General features: G+C 40.0%; 2 protein-coding genes, 1 long non-coding RNA gene and 1 pseudogene across 3 annotated transcripts; 1 reads left to right on the forward strand and 3 right to left on the reverse strand.

Annotated features, from left to right (window-relative positions):
* Positions 1 to 572: 572 nt before the first annotated feature.
* Positions 573 to 2,479, reverse strand: LOC112198614 (zinc finger BED domain-containing protein RICESLEEPER 1-like). Its single transcript, XM_024339758.1, has 3 exons — positions 1,524 to 2,479; positions 1,036 to 1,435; positions 573 to 905 (listed from the first exon to the last, which is right to left on the reverse strand). Exons 1-3 carry the CDS (start codon positions 2,477 to 2,479, stop codon positions 573 to 575), a joined length of 1,689 nt encoding a protein of 562 aa, XP_024195526.1.
* A 1,963-nt stretch (positions 2,480 to 4,442) lies between these two features.
* LOC112200288 lies at positions 4,443 to 18,646 on the forward strand (annotated as a pseudogene).
* A 1,442-nt stretch (positions 18,647 to 20,088) lies between these two features.
* On the reverse strand, positions 20,089 to 20,481 carry LOC112198615 (uncharacterized protein At5g01610). Its single transcript, XM_024339759.1, has one exon. The coding sequence runs from the start codon at positions 20,479 to 20,481 to the stop codon at positions 20,089 to 20,091; it is 393 nt and encodes a 130-aa protein (XP_024195527.1).
* Positions 20,482 to 22,293: 1,812 nt separating this feature from the next.
* Positions 22,294 to 22,683, reverse strand: LOC121052709. The gene is made up of 3 exons (XR_005809845.1): positions 22,617 to 22,683; positions 22,443 to 22,533; positions 22,294 to 22,356 (listed from the first exon to the last, which is right to left on the reverse strand). It is a non-coding gene; the product is annotated as an uncharacterized LOC121052709 (long non-coding RNA).
* Between the last annotated feature and the right edge of the window lie 622 nt (positions 22,684 to 23,305).

Here is a 23,305-nt window from a genome sequence, read left to right on the forward strand (position 1 = left end):
GCTTGTGGATGCCCTGCTGACTTTACTTGCCTTGGTAGATGTAGATGCTTGCTTCTCCTTCTCCTTTGCCTTCCTTTCTCTTTCTTCTCGATCTTGTTCTGCAACATATAGGTGAAACCAATTAAAACATAATGTGATACAGAACATTGTTAAATAAGTTCAAATAAGCGAAATAATTATAGAAGATTAGAAGCAGAGCACTTTCGACTTCTTCAAACCATTCCATTTCCTTCGGAGTAGGAACATAAGCCAAGCCACTTATTGCATCTGATTTCAGCCAGTTTTGAAGGCAGATCAAAGCCTCAACAGATCTTGGAGTTAAAGAACTCCTGTGAGGATCTATAACCCTCTTTCCGGTGCTAAAAGCGGATTCACTTGCCACGGTTGACACTTGGATGGCAAGAACATCTTTGGCGAGAGATTGTAGATTCGGATACTTAGAGCCATTTAGCTTCCACCATGCTAACATGTTGAATTCAGTGCCTTTGGGGGGGCTTTTCTATAGGGTCTAGAAGGTACCTTTCAACCTCGTTGTTCACAACAACAGCATCACCATCTTCAAGCTCTTTCTCTCAATCCCAAAGCATATCTGCCATCTTTCCACTCACATGGCTACTGCCACCAACTTGAGTGACATCAGATGATGACATTGATTTGGTCTTTTGTGAACCTGAAGGACCATTAGCAGCAGCATACAAATCAGTCAGAGTCACCACCAAGTCTTTCAACTCACTACTTTTTTGCTTCACTACCGAATCTTCCATGTTCAACATCCACTTGCACATACTTTCAACATTCCTAAGCTTATACCTAGGATCCAAAACCAATGCAACCAACAAAAGTTGGTTAATGTCCTCAAGCTTTCCGAAGTATTTTTTATACTTAGCCCTCATCTTGTGTGCCATCTGAAAAAGAATTTTTTGTGTCTCACTTGCATTACTCCGTAGGCTGCGTAAACAATTCTTCAATTTTAGCATGTATTGCAACAATATCATGGAAAGCATTAAGTGAGGTAGGGTGTTTTGTGGCACTAACTCTCAAAGTAACTTCGTAAAACACCTTTAAAAATTTGGTGAACACCACTGCCTTGGCCCAATCTGCCTCATTAGGCAGTCCAACTCTCTTCCTAGAAGACCGGGTCCTAATTTGAGACAAATTAACACTGAAATCATCTGGTTCATCACCATCCTCCTCAACCAACTCTTCATCTTCATCAAAGTAACTCGTGTACTTTACATCCTCATCATCTTGCAGCCTATCAAATGCCTTTTTAAGCCCTAGAGCTGTCTCCAACATAATGTAGGTGGAATTCCACCTTGTTGGAACATCCAACACACAAATCTTCTTCGACTCACAATCCTCCTTTTCACAACAAGCCTTGAATGCATCCAACCTTGATGAGCTACTTCTAACATATCTAACTGCATTTCTTATACTACCAACAGCTTTGTCCAATAAATGCAAAGCAAACCTCACAATAAGGTTGAGAATGTGCGCTAGGCACCTAACATGCAGAAATTTACCTCCCAAAACAGTCCCCTTTTCCCAAGTGTTCATTTTTTTTCCTGATATAGTCTATTGCATGCTTATTTGCGGAAGCATTATCCACAGAAATAGTTAACACCCTCTCAATAGACCAAGCCCTCAAACACGACTCCAAAATCTTTCCTATTGTAATTCCCTGATGATTTGGGATCACACAGAAATTGATAACTCTTTTGTGCAATTTCCACCCATTATCTATGAAATGGGCAGTTAAGACCATATAGTTAATGTTCTGAAGCAATGTCCAAGTATCGGTCGTCAAACACACACAATGAGAACTTAATTCCCTTTTCAGCTCTTCCTTCTTCAACTCATACATCTTCAAAAAATTCTTAACAATAACCTTCCTACAAGGAACGTTAAATTTTGGAACCGTCACCTTACAAAAATACCTAAACCCGGGTCTTTCTATGGCACTAAAGGGCATTTCATCCATGACTATCATAACCGTAGCAGCTTGAATGCCAGCTTCTTGAGTCCAATGCCTAGCTACCATACTATCATCCAAACCATCAGCAACAAGCTGAGTTTGACCCCCTGCTAATTGATTTCTACATTGATATTCCTTGCATAGAACTTCTATGTGCTTTATCAGAGAACTAGTTCCATTACTAATCGAATTGCATGCTAGGTGAGTAGGACAATACTTACATTGTGCTCTTGTGGTATGCCCAACCTGCTGCTCCTTTCCATCAACAATTCCCATAAGCGGGTGCTCCTCCTTGGTGAAATGCTCCCAAACCCAGCTTCGAGGAGGTTTCTTTAGTCCTTTCTGTGCCGGTTCCCTCTTTCTCTTTGCAGCAACTTTCTTGAGTTCCTTCGATGTGGCAAGATTATGAGACTGAACCTCTTCTTCTCTTTGTACTGCAGGTATAATCTCATTCCCAAGAGAACCAGTACTCGAATTTGATGGAATAGAAGGAATCGAAGCCATGTGGGTTTTGGAAAATCGAAGTAGTTGTGAACTTGTGATTGAACTTGCAGAGAATTACATCAATTAATGATGTTGTAGCAATGAAGAGTGAGCTGGGAAGAGCTGAAGACGAATGAAGATGATGAACTGCAGTTCGGAATTCGGATTGCAATGACCGAATGGGGATCAAAATCATGAAAGTAGTGAAGAACTGAAGAAAGGGAAGAAGTGAAGAAATTTCAGGGGCTAGGTCAAGCTAAGTTTGATCGAAACTGAGTAGTAAGTAGGCAGGTTTTGGGGTTAAGTGATATGGGTAGTGGGCTGGATAATATGGGCTTCAAACATCTTTGGTCCATATATATGGTTATATACTTATATACATAGGCTGCTAAGTAGGAAAAGCTTATGGACTCCGGTTCTCCCGGTTCTTGCCATTGACGGACACTACGAACTAGAACCGAACCGGTGGAGGGAAAACTGTTCGGTTCTCCCGAAAATGCACTCTTTCAATACAAGAAACTGAACCGAACCGCTGGTTTCGGTTCGGTCCGGCCGGTTCCACCGGTTTCCGGTTTATAAATCTCAAGCCTAGATAAAAGCAATGTGATGATGAATTAAGCATATAATTTAAACATTCTGATCAACAGCAAATGTCATTCAAAAACATATCAACAGATATATAAAATCATACTTGAGATTCCCCAGAACTTCCCTTACCTTAAACCTAGTTTAGTAAAGTTGAAGCTTTGTTTCCAGACCTCTAACAACTTGTTTCTGGACTTTTTTCCAGAATCTCTATATTGTTTTCTATTCTGTTTTCTAACTTATGTTTTCTTACTTCAGGTAAAGACCTCTTTTATACTAGAAGATGTAATATTTAGAACCTATAGGTAGACTAGCCACCTCTTGTTTACTCTAGCTTAGCTTAGTTAGTTAGATAAACACCTGAGAGTAGCTTACTGCCAGCTCCTGCTAGAAAAATCACCTGAAGATTATCCTAAACTGCCAGCTCCTGTTTTGAGCTTGCTGCCCAAGTTTTAAAATGCTCTAAGAGCGGCCACTTGTAGCACACAATTAGATTTATATCTGCAGACTTTTATTTGTGGTTGGAAGTGTATAAGCATGTGTTTCCATCAAGCTACTAGGTGATACAACAGTTAGATAAAACAAAATAGCATTCCAGATTTTTTTTTCTCCAATCTGTTTCTATGCATGTGTTGCAGGGTTTAACAAAACTTCCAACCAAAGAAAACTCAAGAAGAAGGAGCACAATTAGCTAAGCATTTGCTGGAAATTTTGGTACTTTTCCAAAATGTAATGGCAGCAAGTCAAGGAAGCTATAAGTACAAATCATGAACAAGAAATTGATGTAATGTGGCTTATGGAAACATGTATTAATGTAGATATAGTACTTTGCAGGAATCTATATATGTATCCTTCTTGAAACCATGCACAATTTTCTTTCTTTATTTTTTTCCTTTTTGACAATGATCGTATACAAGTTAATGTTTGCTTTTCTTTGCAAGAGGTACTTGGGTTCTATTCTAGTATTTTGTCAACAAAAGCTAGTTGGTTTTTGAGTTATAAAAACAAAACCAAAATCAACAGAGATCAAGCAATTCAACATTCATGACCCCATACACAAAGCTAAACCTCTATATTTGGCCCTTCTTTTACTAAAACAAGTAAGTATATAGCTATAACATAGTTTAGAAGTAGAGTAAAATTAGACTTGTTAACTAAACAGAGTTCAAGTCTTCACAGTCGTAGTCTGTTATTGTTTGTAGGTTTTGGATTTTGGTTTTTTTATGATCATATAGTCTATCAACATTAATGATGCTTCTTGTTTTCAGTGCATGCAATGACATCTAAGGATGGAGCTAGGTCACTCAATTGGTACTAGGAGGTGTTGCTGTAAAGAATGTCATAGGAATGGATAGCAGGCAAGCAGTTGAATTCGTAATTTCGAACATGATTTTGTGCAATGACCGCTCAAGGAATCAATGCCAGAGACATCAAGAAGCTTCAGAACTCAGAGATCTACACCTGCAGTGGCTTGATGATGCACACCAAAAAGGTGAAACAAATTTCGGTTCAATTTTGTAAAACTGAGCATGTTAGGTTTTAATGTTTTCTGATCGTCAGATTTGACTGGAATCAAAGGTTTGTCTGAGGCTAAAGTCGATAAGACTTGTGAAGAGGCAGAGAGGATAGTGGTTAGCGCTCATATTTTCCATAATCTGCAAAATAAATATAAGACTATCTCATGTTTTTGGAACATTTGTTTTGCTGTCAATTTTCATTTTCTTTCTGTTTTCCTCACATAATTTTTGTTGAAGGTAAATCGAATTTGTGTGCGTTATCAAACTAGGATTAGTTTTATGATTGTAATAAGAGAGAATGTTCTAGAATTCCTAGTCCTATTCGGAATAGATTTCCTTGTAACATTAGAACATGTACTTTGCAATCCCTATATATAGGGCTCCTATTCTCAATATTGAATACACAATTCTCTCATCAATCTCTCTTGAATTATTTCTTCCTTAAACACGTTATCAACAAGAGCCCTAACCTTAAGATCAAAAATCCAAAACCAGTAAATTCTTCAACATCACCTTTTCACCGTTGCACCTAGCCCGTGCTAGACTAGCCGCTGCTGCCCACCTGTGTCCCCTGCTCTGTATGCTTCCCCTGCAGTCCTAATGCACCCGTGTGCCGCCTACTGCTCCTGCAACATCGCCGCACTCCTGCTGCCCCTGCAGCACAGCAAGACGCTCGTTCCAGTGCAGATCAGCCTGCTTACAATCTCCGAAACGTCTTGATAGGGATCTCAGATCAAAATTCTTCCTTCATCAAAGTTGTTCGTCTCTGTCTCTTCTATCTGACCTCCAAATTTCAGCCATATCGGAGTTGTTTTAAGACCTATACACTAATTGAACTGAAAGCTGTTCAGAGGCAAATCTGCTCAGAATTTCAACAACAAAAATCCTTGAAAACCGCTGCTGCCACCTTCAAGCATCACTGCAGCAGCTCCTAGCCCACACTAGCCTCATCTGCGTGCCTGCCCCTGCAGTGCCTACGCGCCCCTGCACACGCATCAGTTGGCCAGCTCCTCGACTTACCTCGACCAGACTAGTATCGGCCACACAGCAGGGATTGAAAGATAGTTTGCAATCCCCGACCCATGATCGATAGCACGCTTGCATCAACACGCGCGTCTATGGAGAATTTCAAGTTCTGAAATTCATGAGTAAGTTTTCACAATTAAGTTGTTCCTGTTTTTGAAATTTAAATTTACTTTTCTTCGGGGACTTACAAAATCTCTTCCTCTACATCCCACCTTTCTGTAACGTGGGTTCGATTTGCTAAAAGCAGAATCATGGGGATTCACGCTATATAAGAACTAAGAGTGTTCGTGATCTTCGGACTAAAAGCGCCCGTGAGCATCGATTTTTACGAACTAAGAGCGTTCGTAGGCTACGGACTAAGAGCGTTCATAAGCATAAAAATTTGACCATATAAACGTCATTAGTTTCAATCCAAATCAAAAAAATTTGGACACTATCAACAAAGACAGTGGTTATAACTCTTTCTCACTAGGCATACTCAAGAATAATTGTGATGTCTAGGAAAGGTTTGAACTGAGAGAACGGTTTTGAAAGTGAGCAACACTCCACGAAATTCTCGCCTTACCTTACCTGGTCACAACCAAATTGGAATTACCAAACGGATTGAGTAACTACTACTTGTCTAAGCTTGATTATCCTTTTTGGATTAAATTTAGAAACTTTGACGTAATCATTGGCTTTCATTGAAATAAAGTGTCGATTTTGATCCGAACTTTATTAATTCAAATATGTTTCCCGGAGAGCTAGAATGCCTCGTGGATAGTGCTACTACGCACACCATACTTCGAAATAGGCAGTTATTTCTTGAGATGACGCCTACTCGATCTTCAGTGACTACGATGGCAGGGTCATCTAAATTGATTCATGGTCGAGGACCAGCTCAATTCTTGTTGCCACATGGCACAATCATTAATGTCACTGAAGCTCTCTACGCTCCTAGGGCTGAAAGAACCCTTTTGAGCTTCAAAGACAAAAGAGTCAATGCTTTTCATGTGGAAAAACATTGTGAGAATGGACAAGAGTTCCTTTGCATCACCTCTAATGACTACAGACATAAAAGAGTCTTAGAGAAACTTATGTGTCGATTTAGTGTGTTGTATGCAACCACTATTCGAATAATTGAATCCAATAATGTTATGAGAGATGATTTATGGGATTCTGACACATATAGGCTTTGACATGACCGTCTGGGACACTCAGGTTGTGATATGATGATCTGTATATTAAAGACTTCACACAGACATCCATTCTTCATAACGAAGAGAAGTAAAAACCAAAAATTGGTTCGGGGAGATGCACATGTGCCTCATGGCGCCAAGACAGTACAAGACCGGCCACTTAGGGTTGGCACCGTCTACCCCCTACGGCAACAACATGGCTTTGACACCATGGGTTTGACTCCTCCTTCTACTTCTAAAGTCAATTATGACTTCGTGGCTCAACCAAAATCCTCATTGGTTGTTTCTAAAGCCCATCATTCGTTCTGCAAAGCCTGCTCTTTAGCAAAATTAGGATCGAGAACATCCTATGCAAAGGACACTAAAGAAAATATACCATTCTTACAAAGAATCCAAGGTGATATTTGTGGACCTATTCAACCACCATGCGGACCATTTCGATATTTTATGGTGATGGTTGATGCATCGACACACTGGTCACATGTCATGCTATTGTCCACTAGGAACGCTACGTTTGCTAAACTCCTAGCACAAATTATTAAGTTAAGGGCTCACCACCCTGATCATCATATTAAGTCTATAAGATTAGACAAGGCTGGGGAGTTTACATAAAAAACTTTTGATGATTATTGTATGTCCATTGGGATTGATGTTGAACATCCAGTTCTTAACGTTCACACCCAAAATGGTCTCGCAGAAGTCGCCATTAAACGACTACAAATGGTCACTAAGGCATTGGTAATGCGCACCAATCTCCCTATTTCTGCTTGGGGCTATGCAATATTGCATGCAGCTGTGCTTATTCGTCTGAGGCCCACTACCACTCAACCTTTTTCTGCGTCCCAGATGGTGACTGGGTATGAGCCTAATGTCTCACACTTACGCATATTTGGGTGTGCAGTTTATGTGCCTATTGCGCCGCCACAGCGCACCAAAATGGGTCCTCAAAGATGATTAGGCATTTATGTTGGATATGATTCTCCAACGATTGACCGCTACTCAAAACCCTTGACAGGCGATCTCTTTACCACTCGATTCGCGGATTGTCATTTCGATGAGACAGTTTTCCCGTCATTAAGGGGAGATAAGAACATAAATGTTCAACAGGAACGACATGAATTGTCGTGGTCTGTCTCCACTCTGTCTCATCTTGATCCTCGAACCGCACAGTCCGAAATTGAAGTGCGGAGAATTCTCGATCTTCATAACGTAGCAGAATCGATGCTTGATGCGTTTTCAAATATCGCTAAAGTGACGAGATCATATATACCTGCTGCAAAGGTGCCTGCAAGGATTGATGTCCCTAAAATTAGAGGACATGACGCCATCTCAAGGGCAACTGAGCATGGCGCCAACGTCCCCTCTCATAGTGATGGTGACATTGTGGCTAGGCCCACGGCTCCTGCCAGGAAGCCCGGGAGGCCCATAGGTTCGATGGATTCTCGCCCAAGAAAGAAAACGAGTTTGGCACAAAATAATCCATTAATCATCGATGTGAATAATCCATCTCATGAGAATATCCCGGATTATAGTTATGTCCAAGAGACATCATTAGGGGACGCTCCAATGTCAGAACCAATTCCAGAGAATAGAGAGATCTCCATGAATTACATTAGTGTACATGAGATTATGGATAGAAATTCTATGGCTATTGATGATGCATTTGCATATCATGTTGCAAAAGGAATTATAGAATATGATGATATCGAACCTCGCTCTTTCGAAGAATGTCAACAAAGAGTGGATTGGCCTAAATGGAAAGATGCGATTCAAGCTGAATTGGATTCACTAGCAAAGAGACAGGTATTTGGGCCTATAACGCAGACACCCCCAGATGTAAAACCTGTTGGCCATAAATGGGTCTTTGTTAGAAAGCTTAATGAAAAAAATGAGGTGGTTAGATATAAAGCCCGCCTCGTGGTGCAAGGTTTCTCATAACGCCCTGGAATCGACTACGAGGAGACGTATTCTCCTGTAATGGACGTTATAACGTTCCGCTACCTTGTCAGTTTGGTAGTTTCCGAAAAACTTGACATGCAGCTTATGGATGTGGTTATAGCATATCTCTATGGGGATCTAGATTCAGAGATATATATGAAGGTTCCAGATGGACTTCAATTACCCAAATCAAGTGGCTCTAAACCACGGAGCGTGTTTTCAATAAGATTAAAATGCTCACTATATGGATTAAAACAATCCGGACGGATGTGGTATAACCGTCTAAGTGACTACTTGATTGGGAAGGAATATATTAACAATGAAATATGCCCATGTGTGTTCATTAAAAGAACAAGTTCCGGATTTGCAATCGTAGCAGTTTATGTGATGACATGAACCTAATTGGAACTCTAGATGAGTTAAAGGAAACTGCTAAATACTTGAAATCCGAATTTGAGATGAAAGATCTTGGGAAAACACAGTTTTGTCTCGGTTTAGAACTCGAGCACCGTAGTAATGGGATTTTGATCCATCAGTGTGCATATACTCAGAAAATCCTAAGGCTCTTTAATGAAGATAAAGCAAAGCCTGTGAGTACTCCCATGATCGGCCGTAGTCTTGAACCCGGAAAAGATCCGTTTCGCCCAAAGGATGAGGACGAAGAATCATTAGAGGCCGAAGTGCCCTATTTAAGTGCAATAGGCGCATTATTGTACTTAGCTCAATGCACAAGACGGGACATCTCCTTCACAGTGAACTTGTTAGCTCGATATAGCTCTGCGCCAACACACCGCCATTGGATTGGTGTAAAGACAATCTTTCGATACCTAAGAGGTACAATTGATATGGGCCTATTCTATCCCTACAAAGAGAAAATGAATGACGGAAGGATGAGATCGGACCAAATTGGCTCAAGAGCCATCGTCCAAAATGCCATGGCCGGCAACATTGCCGCCGCCGCCACCACCAAGGGTGGCCGGCCTCACCCTCCTCCACTCCATCAAAATGACAATGATGTTTTGATGGGTTTTGCTGATGCATGGTACCTCTCTGAACCTCACAAAGGTTGCTCCCAAACGGGTTATGTCTTTACCATGGGAAGCACTGCGATATCTTAGAAGTCTACAAAACAGATCCTTGTTGCTACTTCCTCAAATCATGCAGAGATTATTGCTCTACATGAAGCTGTGCGTGAATGTATATGGCTACGGTTTGTAATTAGATATATTTGAGGAAGTTGTGGTTTGAAGTCTACTATTGATAAACCTACATGCATTTATGAGGATAATGCAGCTTGTATTGAGAAAATGAAGTTAGGTTTCATTAAGGGCGACAACACCAAGCATATATCGCCTAAGTTCTTCTATAATCAGCAATAGCAATTACTTCTAAAGATTGAAGTGAATCAAATCCGATCAGAGGATAATGTAGCAGACTTATTCACTAAGTCGTTACCTAAATCCACCTTCGAGAAACATGTGAAGAGCATCGAATTGAGAAAGTTATCCGAACTCCCATGATTGTAGTAATTAGGGGGAGATATCGACATCAGGGGGAGTCATGATGTCTATATGTTTGATCTCGAAGAGTGAAGGACGTGTTATACTCTTTTTCTCCTCCTCGAGCTTGTTTTTGTCCCACAGGGTTTTTCACTCGAGTAAGGTTTTTAACGAGGCAACAGATGAAGCGTTACCACTAAGTTTGAGCGGCACAAGGGAGAGTGTTAAAGGAAAATCGACTTTGTGTGCCTTATCAAACTAGGATTAGTTTCATGATTGTAATAGGAGAGAATGTTCTAGAATTCCTAGTCCTATTCGAAATAGTTTTCCTTGTAACATTAGAACATGTACTTTGTAATCCCTATATATAGGGCTCTTATTCTCAATATTGAATACACAATTCTCTCATCAATCTCTCTTGAATTTTTTCTTCCTTAAACAATTTTGAATATATTACTGGAAGTGATGCTTTAACCAAAGTAAGTTTAAAGCTGTTATGGCTTAGTTAAATCGAAATCATATCTGAGCTGTTTGATCAAATTCACACTTTCTCGTACTATTATTTAACACACTAATGTTCAGTGTGCTGAGAATTGAAGTTGAATTTTATTTTTGTGTATAGAGAAAAATCTTGCGCGCATTACAACTGGAAGCCAAGCCCTTGTTGAACTACTAATAGGCGGTAATGTTGCTCTCTTAGTTGTTGAATATAGAGTATGATTTACTCTTCTAACTATTTTGTCTCATTTAATTGTGTGTGATTTGATTTCAGGTGGGATTGAACCTATCACAATTACAAAAGCCTTTGGCGAATTTAGGTGAGCACATAGCACACTTTATTTAATGCATTTTTTGTGGTCTATTGCTTGATTTGAACATAAGAATTCTTCTGTTTGATTGCCCCTACTTGTCTACTGACCAAAATGAACACCTGATTTCAGGTCAAGGAAAACACAGCTTGCACATACACTCTATTTCTACTCAGCTTTGACTCTCTCCATATATATGCATGTCTTAGCATACTGGGAAATATAGGCATCACTGTAGTGGTATTTCACTAACTAAAAGAATAATGGCATTGAACAGAGTGCAATGTTAGTTTAAAATTTTCCGTGATCAGTATCATTGAGTACAATTACTAAGGACATATGGTTCTTCTCAGGATAGATTGGGAAACCAGCTAATTAAGGGATAATTGCAATTTTCGTACAACTCCACTGTCATTCTAACTAACGTTGGATCCCAATACTACTTTTCCATAAGATTAAACTACTGCATGCAATTGCATTTTGATTCATTTATTATCAAGCCTTGCTGACTAAGCTTCCTTGTTTCTTTGCAGCTTCCTTCTCACATGCATGGAGGGAATGGAAAGGTTGCTTACATCAGATACAGAAGGAACTTTGTATACTTGGTTTTGTGAATTTGTCCGTCTTGTTTAACATTTCCTACAGTATATATTCTTCTAATAAATGATTAGACAAATTCCACCTGGTTTGATGTATGTGTTCTTCTTAACTAAGTGCACTTACAGTCGACCTGAAAGACTTGTACCAATAGCTGAAAGATTTGGCTTGGACCCAAGAGCTGTCTTCGGCAAAAGCTGCTACTTTTCCTATTATATCAGTTGAACTAGTGATACAATTACTGGTACTAACCATGTTATTTTCTGTGACTACAAAAGATTGTTTATGCTTGTGCATATACATACGAGCATCAGTATAATCTGCTTCTTGGTCTAGCTGCAAAAATGGTTGAAGAGCGATTCAGAATTCTGGTAGACTTTTGCTATCCAAACCTCTCTTATAATACAAATAGACCTGGATGATTGATATGCTCATGTTTCAGGTTGTGGATTCGGTGATTTCTCTCTTTCGAGGGGATTTTACTGGGAGAGGAGAACTTGGAGATCTCCAGGTCAGTTTCACAGGTTCCCTGCAATGCCTATACTCACTTAGATCTTATGCTCTGCTGTTATAAATGATAATGACTATTCATGCAATAGGTATTGCTTAATGTATGCGCTTGACAGACTCGTAATGCATGCGATTGACAGACTCGTAATGCATGCAATTGACATACTCGTAATGTGCGATTGATTAGTATAGCTATTATGTATTACCTTTTGTATACATGATGTAACCCTATATAAACATCACGGTGAAATGAATACAATACAATTATCCAATTCTCTACAACATGTTATCAGCACGATACTCTAACCCAAGCCCTACCTAGAAAAAAAACCCTAACACTCGAAATTTCTTTCACCAAAAACTGCCGCAAGCTCCTAGCCCTTAATAGGAATACCGTGCGCTACTCCTGCAGCCCTTGAGCACTCATGTGCCTCCTACTGCCCCTGCAGCATCGTCGCACTCCTGCTGTCCCTACAGCACAGCAACACGCTATTTCCTATTCAGATCAGCCTTTTTGCATGCCCCGAAACTTCTTGATAGGGACCTCAGATAAAAATCCTTCCTTCATCAAAGTTGTTCATTTCTGCCTCTTCTATCTGACATCCAAATTTCAGCCATATTGGAGTCGTTTTGAGATCTGTACACCATTCGAAGTGGGAGCTATTTACAAGCAAATCTACTCCAAATTTCAACAAGTTTTAAAGATTAAAGTTCATGCTTTCTTGTCTTTTAAATTCCTTTATTTTCTGCAAGATTTTCAATATACGAACATGGGTTCGATTATTTAATAAAGCGAAATTGTGGGGATTCACGCTTAACGAACTAAGAGTGTTCGTATGAACTAAGAGTGTTAATAATGCTCGGACTAAGAGCGTCCGTAAGCATTAAATTGTGACCATATTAAAACATTATTGTTTGGTCTAATCCAAAAGAGATTCTTGGAAATTTTTTTCTTGGTAGCGTAACTCGGAAATCTTATTATTTTAGTTTTCGTGGAAGTTTAGCTCCGAAACTAATATATCTTCTCTTCTTATTTTCAGGATGTCGAATGAACCTAGACTCGACTTTCCCATGCATGCTTGACTCAACAGACTCGGATTACCACAGTTGGGTAACCGATGTTGAGAACCACCTCACTTTAAAGGGAATATTACCCATAATCTAGGCACCTAACCTGGATCGTGTATTCGTGCAAACACCTACAAAAGCATGCTCAAGCAGTTATCTTGATGTGACCCCATATGGACAAGGCACTCAGATTGGAGTATATGTCGATCAATGATGCAAGAGAGCTATGGGTAGCGCTAGAAGAGCGCTTTGGCAATGTCCAAGATTTCCTCCTCCCTGACTTGAAGGTTCAATGGAACAATCTGCGCTTTGCTGATTTCAAGTCTGTTGCTGAATATAATTCAGAAGCTCTTCGCCTACAATCCATGTTGAGGTTTTGTGGACAACCTGTCACAGAGCAAGAGCAAATTGAGAAAACTCTCTCCACCTTCCCCGTTTCAGCCATTGTGGTATCAAAGCAATACCGCACTAAAGTCAATGCTGGACGGATCACGAGGTTTCATCAGCTTATCAATCTCATATCTGTAGCTGAGAAACATAATAACATACTCGTGAGGAATTATAATTCAAGGCCTATTGGAACTCAAAGCGTTCATGAGGCGAATTATAATGCACTCAAAAGAGGGCGCAAGGAGCGGAACCCTAAGAATAAGGGATATGAGGGACGTATGGGTCCATATAACCACCCTAAAAAGGAAGGAAACCATAGGTTTGGTGTGGATACAAGTGGTGGCAATGCCACACGTGGGAGAGGTGGTCGTGGTGGTGGCGCCATGGCTTGTGGTGGTGGCACCAACCCTCCTAGGGAACGCCCACAACGTGCACCTCAGTTAAACGGAGGCAACCACAATGACATGTGTCATCGATGTGGATCAAGTGAGCCTTGGTTCAAGCAATGCAAGGCAAGCGAGCAACTAGCTTCAAGATACAGGGCATACAGGGACCTGAGGGAGCAAGAAGTGTATCTTGCAGAAGAAGAAGAAAATGGTGGATAATAGAATCTTGATTCAACGTCTCATGTACACTAGTGTAATTCATAGAGATCTCCATATTCCCTGGAATTGGTTCTAACATTGGAGCGTCCCCCAATGATGTCACTTGGACATAACCATAATCTGGAATATCTTCATGAGACGGGTTATTTATGTCGACGATTAATAGATCTTTCTGTGCCAAACTCGCTTTCTTTCTCGGATGAGAATCCATCAAACCTTTGGGCCTCCCACATTTCCTTGCATATTTGTGGACCTATTCAACCAACTTGCTGACTATTTAGATATTTTATGGTGTTAGTTGATGCATCAACACGATGGTCACATGTCATGCTATTATCCACAAGAAATACTGCATTTGCTAAACTCCTAGCACAAATCATTAAATTAAGGGCTCACCACCCTAATCATCCCATTAAGTCAATTCGTCTTGACAATGCTGGAGAGTTTAGATCAAAAACGTTTGATGACTATTTCATGTTCATTGGGATTGAGGTTAAACACCCTATTCCTCACGTTCACACCCAAAATGGTCTCACAGAAGCTGTCATTAAAAGACTTCAAATGGTCGCTAGAGCATTGGTTATGCCTCAATCTTCCTGTTTCTACTTAGGGCTATGCAATATTGCATGCAGCTGTGCTCATTCGTCTGAGGCCTACTGCCACTCAACCCTTTTCTGCGTCCCAGATGGTTACTAGATATCAGCTTGATGTCTCGCACTTACGCATATTTAGGTGTACAGTTTATGTGCCAATTGCGCCGCCACAGCGCACCAAAATGGGTCCTCAAAGACAATTAGGCATTTATGTTGGATATGACTCTCCAACCATTATCTGCTACTTAGAACCCTTGACAGGCGATCTATTTACTGCTAGATTTGCGGATTGTCAATTTGATGAGACAGTCTTCCGGTCATTAGGGGGAGATAGGAACAATAATGTTCAACAAGAACTACATGAATTGTCGTGGTCTGTCCCCACTTTGTCTCATCTTGATCCCCGAACCGCACAGTCCGAAATTGAAGTGCGGAGAATTCTTAATCTTCAGAATGTAGCAGACTCTATGCCTGATGCGTTTTCTGATATCGCTAAAGTGACAAGATCACATATACCTGCTGCAAACGTGCCTGCAAGGATTGATGTCCTTAAAAATAGTGGACATGGAGCCACCCCTAGGGGTATTGGGCATGGCGCCTCCACCACTAATAGTGATGGCAATGTGGCTCAGGCCGGGCTCCCAGCAAGGAAATGTGGGAGGCCCAAAGGTTCGATAGATTCTCGCTCGAGAAAGAAAGCGAGTTTGGCACAGAAAGATCCATTAATCATCGATATAAATAACCCATTTCATGAAGATATTCCGGATTATGGTTATGTCCAAGAGACATCATTGGGGGACGCTCCAATGTTAGAACCAATTCCAGGGAATATGGAGATCTCCATGAATTACATTAGTGTACATGAGACGTTAAATCGAGATTCTATTATCCTTGATGATGTGTTTGCATATTCTATTGCTCAAGGAATTATAGAACACGATGATATCGAACCTCGATCCATTGAGGAATGTCAACGAAGAGCACACTGGCCAAAATGGAAAGATGCGATCTAGGTTGAATTGGATTCACTAACAAAGAGATAGGTATTTGGGCCTATAACGCTGACACCCCCAAGTATAAAGCCTGTTGGCAATAAATGGGTCTTTGTTAGAAAGCGTAATGAGAAAAATGAGGTTTATAGATACAAAGCCCGCCTTGTGGCGCAAGGTTTCTCACAATGCCTTGGAATCGACTATGAGGAGACATATTCTCCCGTAATGGACGTTATAATGTTCTGCTACCTTGTCAGTTTGATAGTTTCCGAAAAACTTGACATACAGCTTATGGATGTGGTTACAGTATATCTATATGGGGATCTAGATTCAGAGATATATGTATATATATATATATATATATATATATATATATGAAGGTTCCAGATGGACTTCAATTACCCAAGTCAAGTGGCTCTAAACTACGGAGCGCTTTTTCAATAAGATTGAGACGCTCACTATATGGATTGAAACAATCAGGATGGATGTGGTATAACCGTCTAAGTGACTACTTGATTGGGAAGGGATATGTCAACAATGACATATGCCTATGCGTGTTTATAAAGAGGACAAGTTCCGGATTTGCAATCGTAGCAGTTTATGTCGATGACATGAACCTAATTGGAACTCTAGATGAGTTCAAGGAAACTGCTAAGTACTTGAAATCCAAATTTGAGATGAAAGAACTTGGAAAAACACGGTTTTTCCTCGGACTAGAACTCGAGCACCGTAGTGATGGGATTATGATCCATCAGTCAGCATATACTCAAAAATTATTAAGGCGCTTTAATGAAGATCAAGTAAAGCCTGTGAGTACTCCCATGATCGGTCGTAGTCTTGAGCTTGAAAAATATCCGTTTCGTCCAAGGGATGAGGATGAAGACTTATTAGAGGCTGAAATGCCCTATCTAAGTGCAATAGGCGCATTATTGTACTTAGCTCAATGCACAAGACCGGACATCTCATTCGCAGTGAACTTGTTAGCTCGACATAGTTCTGCGCCAACACGCCGCCATTGGATTGGCATAAAGACAATCTTTCGATACTTGAGAGGTATGATTGATATGAGCTTGTTCTATCCCTCTAGAGAGAAAAGAAATAACGAAAGTGTGGGATCGGACTCCATAAGGCAAAACGCCACCTTCTGTGCTCCTCCTCCCTTCCATCAAAATGACAACGATATCTTGATGGGTTTTGCTGATGCAGGGTATCTCTCTATCCCTCACAAAGGTCGCTCCCAAACGGGTTATGTCTTTACCATGGGAAGCACTGCGATATCTTGGAGGTCTACAAAGCAGACCCTTGTTGCTACTTCCTCAAATCATGCAGAGATTATTGCTCTACATGAAGCCGTGTGAGAATGCATATGGCTAAGGTCTGTAGTTAGACACATTCGAGGAACTTGTGGTTTGAAGTCTACCACAGATGAACCTACATGCATTTATGAAGATAATGCAGCTTGTATTGAGAAAATGAAGTTAGGCTTCATCAAGGGCGACAACACCAAACATATATCGCCTAAGTTCTTTTACAATCAGCAACAACAAACACTTCTAAATATTTAAGTGAATCAAATCCGTTCAGAGGATAATGTAGCGGACTTGTTTACCAAGTCGTTACCTATATCCACCTTCGAGAAACATGTGAAGAGCATCGAATTAAGAAAGTTATCCGAACTCCCATAATTGTGGAAATCAGGGGGAGGTATGATGTCTACATGTTCGATCTCGAAGAGTGAAGGACGTGTTGTGCTCTTTTTTCCCTTCGACCAGGGTTATTTTTGTCCCACAGGGTTTTTGTTACCTGGCAAGGTTTTTAGTGAGGCAACGATCAAAACGTCATCACCGAGTTTGAGCGGCAAAAGGGGGAGTGTGGAAGGATGTCGACTACTCCACATTCAAGCGCGTTGTGCTCTTTTTCTCCTTCAACCAAGGTTGTTTTTTTCCACATGGTTTTTATTACTTGGCAAGGTTTTTGACGAGGCAACTTAGAAGCGCATAGCAGAGGAAACACTATTGACATGGAATATCCAAGGGGGAGTGTTGTAAATGATAATAACTATTCATGTAATAAGTATTGCTTAATGTATGTGATTGACAGACTCGTGATGTATGCGGTTGACAGACTCGTAATGCATGTGATTGACATACTTGTAATGTGCGATTGATTAGTATAGCTATTATGTATTGCCTTTTGTATACATGATGTAACCCTATATAAATCTCATGGTGAGATAATACAATACAATTATCCAATTCTCTACAACATCTACGTCTTTATCCATAATTTATCTTTTATGACATGAGCAAATTATTATTTGCAGCAAAAACTTGCGCAGATGCTTTCCCTTTTAATAAAGATTGCTGAGGAATTCAATGTTGATGTCTACATGACCAACCAAGGTAATCATTGATTTACCTGGTATGAAGTAGTTATATGTCTTGGGGACCTTGTTCCGAAATTCCAACCTGTTTAAAGTAATCAATGCATGTCCTTTTGGAGGCTTATTTGCGAATCTTACAATTGTGCCGTAATAGCTGATCCCGGTGGAGTGTTCATATCAGATCCAAAGAAACCAGCAGGAGGACCTGTGCTAGCCCATGCAGCAACAATGAGGCTCACATTCAGGAAAGGCAACGGCGAACAGCATGTCCGCAAGGTGTTTGATGCTCCGAACCTGCCTGAGGCTGAAGCAATATCCCTTCCACTTACCTAATTAGTTTACTAGGTATTCTGAATAGTATGTATGAAAATTTATTCTTTTGACTGAGACACTATATTATGATGATACTAGGGGGAGCCGATATGTTGTTATTCTTGACAATGCGCAAGGCACATTGTTCAGATAACTGCAGGAGGCATTGCTGATGCAAAGGACTGAAGTGCATGGCCTTTGAAGGATACTAGAAGCACCAAATTATTGTAATGTTTTACTTTCCTGCTTATATAATCCGAGTTTTAATGATATGTATTATGTAGACTCATTAGTTGCTATATGATCCTATAGTTTGTTAAGCTTAAACAAACTGCATTACATGGGAAATTAAGTGACTTCATCCTTGCTGTATCTCATCTTGAAGTGCTTTTGTTATTTGATGTTGTTTTAAGTGGGGCCCTATGTCTTAGTTCAAACATGTAAGCCAATTGTCAGATAGAGCTAGAAGATCACTACAAAAAATATGTCCTTTTCCGATTGACTTTTTCCGACCAAATCATTTTTTGGTCGGAAGTGACAGTATTTCCGACGAAAAATTTTTGCCCGTCGGAAATATAAATTTTGGATGACCATTATTTCCGACGGCAAACAACCTCTCGGAAAAAGTTTAGAGTGGGGTCGGAAATAATTATAATTTGGCTGCAAAAGTTCCTGCTAATTGTTTTTCCGACCAAGTGTGATGTCGTCAGAAAATAAATGGTCATTTTCCGATAAGATTTTGTTTCGTCGAAAATTATAGGGTTTATTTCCGACCACATTTTCACCATCGGAAATACCAAAAAAAAAAAAAAAAGAGGGTTAAAAGTGGCCAATATATAGATTCCTGCATTTTTTGTCTTCATAATCTTGCAAATTTGGTCATAACATATAGGGAAAATTTCGCAAACAGTACACCAAGTAAAGGCCACTAATAATTTTCATACATAAAGTTTCAAACCTAGCATTTTAGTACACGGACTCTCGAACCCGACCCACTATGTAGACACGACGTCAATGACGCCGTTAACTCTTATGTAATTATTTATTTGTCAAGGGGTAAATTAGTACTCTCACACACTAGTTCATTTTTTGGTAAAAAAAAAAAAAAAAAAAAAAAAAAACAGAATGCTTCTCCCTCCCTCCCTCCCTCCCTATACCCAAACCCAGAAAGCTGGACCCCGAACCCAGAAAGCTAGATCCCAGTGACCACCGCATCTCCTCCCTCCCTCCACATACCCAAACCCAGAAAACTCGACCCCAGCGACCACCGCATCTCCTCCACCTTCTAAATCCACACCACCAAACTCAACCCCACCAAAACCCTATTCTAATCCCAGCCCCATCCCCATCACTGATCACCACCACAATCCCTACGCCCATCCTTAGTTCAAATTTCGCATTCATCAAATCAAAGCAACGGAATTGAATTGAGAATTGGAATTAGAATCAGAATCATAATCTACCTTGAGCTTGAGCTCAGATGGGGAACTAGAAGAAGAAGAAGGAGAGGAGGGATCAGAAGGATCAAGAGCAATGCAATCGGGCGGAGACTAGAAGAGGGACAAAGAGAACCGCTTATCGACAACGCCGACATTGAAGTAAATGAGGCCGGAGCTGGGCAAATCGACTCAGATACCTTTCACCAAAAACCAGAGGAAGAGTTCCTGAGCGGAGACGCCGGATAAGTCGGCGATTCGGCCGAAAGTGAGAGTCCCAGAGACGTTGAAATCGTACCGAACCTGATTCTCGAACTTGGCGCGGCAAGGTTGGGGCAGAAACACCCGGAATTCACCGCTGGAATCGTCGAGGGAATATTCCGTGATGCCTTTGGGGAGGAGGCTGATGGGTAACCCATATTGCCGGAGGTGATCGTAGATGCTTCCTCCTCCTCCTTCTCCGATGCTTGTTTTGTTACTGGATTTTGGGGCTGGCGATGCTCCGGCCACGGCGCCGATAGCAGCAAGGAGGAGTAGAAGAACAAAGACTCCGAGGGATTTTGAACCCTGCAATCCCAATGCCATTTTTTGTTTTGACTTTTGAGTTTGAGAGATGGACGCAGGGATTGGGAGACGGGATTGATGGTAATGTTGGAATTGCAGAGGTGATCGGGATTGGGAGAGGGGAAGAGAGATGGGTGTCCATGGCCAGAGAGAGAGAGATAGAGAGAGAGAGAGAGTGAGAGAGAGAGAGAGAGAGAGAGAGAGAGAACACGCTGGGTGCACAGAGAGAGAAAGTTGGGTGCTCAGAGTAAAAAACTGAAAAGACCATATTACCCCTCAAATTAACGGCGTTATTGACGTCGTGTCTACATAGTGGGTCAAGCTCGAGAGTCCATGTACCAAAATGCTAGGTTTGAAACTTTATGTATGAAAATTATTAGTGGCCTTTACTTGGTGTACTGTTTGCGAAATTTTCCCTAACATATATAATGAAAAACCAGAAATAGATTCATCATCATTCAATGCAACAAAGTATAGCCACTATTAGAAATGTCATATAATAGTAAAAAAGTACATAGTAAGTAGTTATTTTTTTTTATTTTTTAAAGAAGCGAACTAAGAGCTAACTCTTCGCCCTTATTCGAAATTTTTAGGGTTATTATCACAAATGGTACCTGAACTATACCTCAATCTTATCGATGGTACCTGAACTTCAATTTTGATCACAACCAGTACCCGAACTTTTCGATTTCATTTTAAATGGTACCTAGAGCCACCTCCGATCACTATTCCGACTAAAAACGGCATGGGCGGCGATCATAGTGATGATTTTTTATGATTTCGAGGGTTGCGATCATATATAGTGATGATTTTTTTGTAATAGACTTGCCTTGAACTTGTTTTTTTGTTTTTTGTTTTTTTAGATTTGGCTTTTTTAGCCTGAATAGTGATCGAAGGTGGCGTTAGGTATCATTTAAAATGAAATCGAAAAGTTCAGGTACTAGTTGTGATCAAAATTGAAGTTCAGGTACCATCGATAAAATAGAGGATAAGTTCAGGTACCATTTGTGATAATAACCCTTTTATTGATAAAAAAAATTAAAAAAAAAAAACAAAAAACAAAAGGGAAGGGGGACTAGACCAAAACCACTCCCAAGGAACACAAAACAACAAAGAGATACAATTCAAATTTATGTGAACACCAACATATACATTACAATGCACATTAATATGCCTAAATTTTGCCAGCTGATTTCAGATGTCTAGACTTCAACCTTGCCAAATGGACAGTACTGCAATCACAAAACAATTCGTTATTTTGTTGACTTATATGTGAAAAAAGAGAATACACACATACAAATCATCAGTAGGGACTTGAAGCACAATACCTCATTCTTCATTATCTTCTTCCTCGTTACGGTTTGCATATGTGTTATTCGTCTAAGATTCTTCTTCTTGATACGGTTCCTCTTCATTAGTAGGCATTACAAAAATGTTTCTAGGTTTGGTTTCCACCACGACACTCCAAGCACTGTTTTTTATTCCTTCAACATAATAAACCTGGGTTGCTTGGGCTGCCAGCACAAATGGCTCTTGGGTATTCAACTTACCCTTATTGTTGACACTTAGTATGCCATAACGATATTCCTTATAACCTTTGCCTTTGGTAGCTGTGTCAAACCACTTACAGTGAAACAAGACAACTTTATTGTGACCTGTATACCAGAGCTCAACAACGTCAGTAAGGGTTCCATACCAAGGCACACAATTAATTTGGTTCTCTCCTTTGACCATAACTTCTCTATTTTGTGTTTCCTTCGTCACGTCATGTTGTACAGTATGGAACCGAAATCCATAGATATTGTAACCTTTGTAGTAGACAGCTTGCTTTCCAGGACTTTGGGCCAAAGAACGCATTTGAGCTCTCACTTTTCCATCTACATACAATTGTTGGATCTACATGTGAAGAATGTAATACTTTTTAATAAAAAATATTAAATATAGCTATTAACAGTTATATCTCAAATCAAAATGGTGGTTACCTTCTTAGAAAACTATTCCACAAAATTTTTTTTGTGCAACTCATCCACCCGATCATCACCATGTTGTATACGAAGAATGTCCTTATGTTCTCTGCACGTAGAACACCTTATAAATTAATTAATATCACATACATATATATAAATTTAAATACTTATGGTGATAGGATTACATACTCAATAAAAGGCAAACACTCATCACAATTTGTCAAGACATAATGGGTGGCAGCATGATGAAGCTCTTCAGTCATTACTGTCAATACACCTGTGCCAATAGTTTTACCCAGAAGTGAGAAGATAGATAATTGAGTCTTGTCTTGCAATGGTTGACCTCCATCATAGTTTCTTTCTACTCAGTTAAATTTAGTCTCAACTTGATGTAAATATCGTGAACAAAATGTGATACACTCTTCTGCCAAATAACCTTCGGCAATAGAACCTTCTGGACAGGCTTTATTACGAACATAAGTATTTAACTTATGCAAGTACCTATTCATCAAGAAATCATATATATTATATTAGAGAAGTGTGACTTAAGCATCACATAATAAAAGTTTGTAAAAGTTTTAATATTTAAAATTATATTAGTTACGTACCTTTCAATGGGATACATCCATCCATACTGCACAGGCCCACATACTTTTGCTTCCCACGACAAGTGAATTGACAAATGAACCATGATGTCAAAAAATGCAGGAGGAAATATCATTTCCAACTTGCATAGAGTTATGGCAATTTTATTTTCCAGAAGTTCCAAATCCGAGACCCTCAGTACTTTAGCACACAATTCTCTAAAAAAGTAAGAAAGCTCAATCAATGCTTCACAAGGTTTTTTGGGCAGTAACTCTCTCACCACAAGCAGAAGT

The sequence above is a fragment of the Rosa chinensis genome, chromosome 4 (genome assembly GCF_002994745.2).
Source record: "Rosa chinensis cultivar Old Blush chromosome 4, RchiOBHm-V2, whole genome shotgun sequence".
Lineage (NCBI taxonomy): Eukaryota > Viridiplantae > Streptophyta > Magnoliopsida > Rosales > Rosaceae > Rosa > Rosa chinensis.

Coding starts and splice junctions, on each gene's coding strand:
- LOC112198614 (XM_024339758.1), bottom strand. CDS start 2,479: ATGGCTTCGATTCCTTCTATTCCATCAAATTCGAGTACTGGTTCTCTT. Junction 1,436..1,523: donor AAAGGGGACTGTTTTGGGAG/GTAAATTTCTGC, acceptor AGCTGTTGGTAG/TATAAGAAATGCAGTTAGAT. Junction 906..1,035: donor TTTACGAAGTTACTTTGAGA/GTTAGTGCCACA, acceptor ATTCTTTTTCAG/ATGGCACACAAGATGAGGGC.
- LOC112198615 (XM_024339759.1), bottom strand. CDS start 20,481: ATGGCATTGGGATTGCAGGGTTCAAAATCCCTCGGAGTCTTTGTTCTT.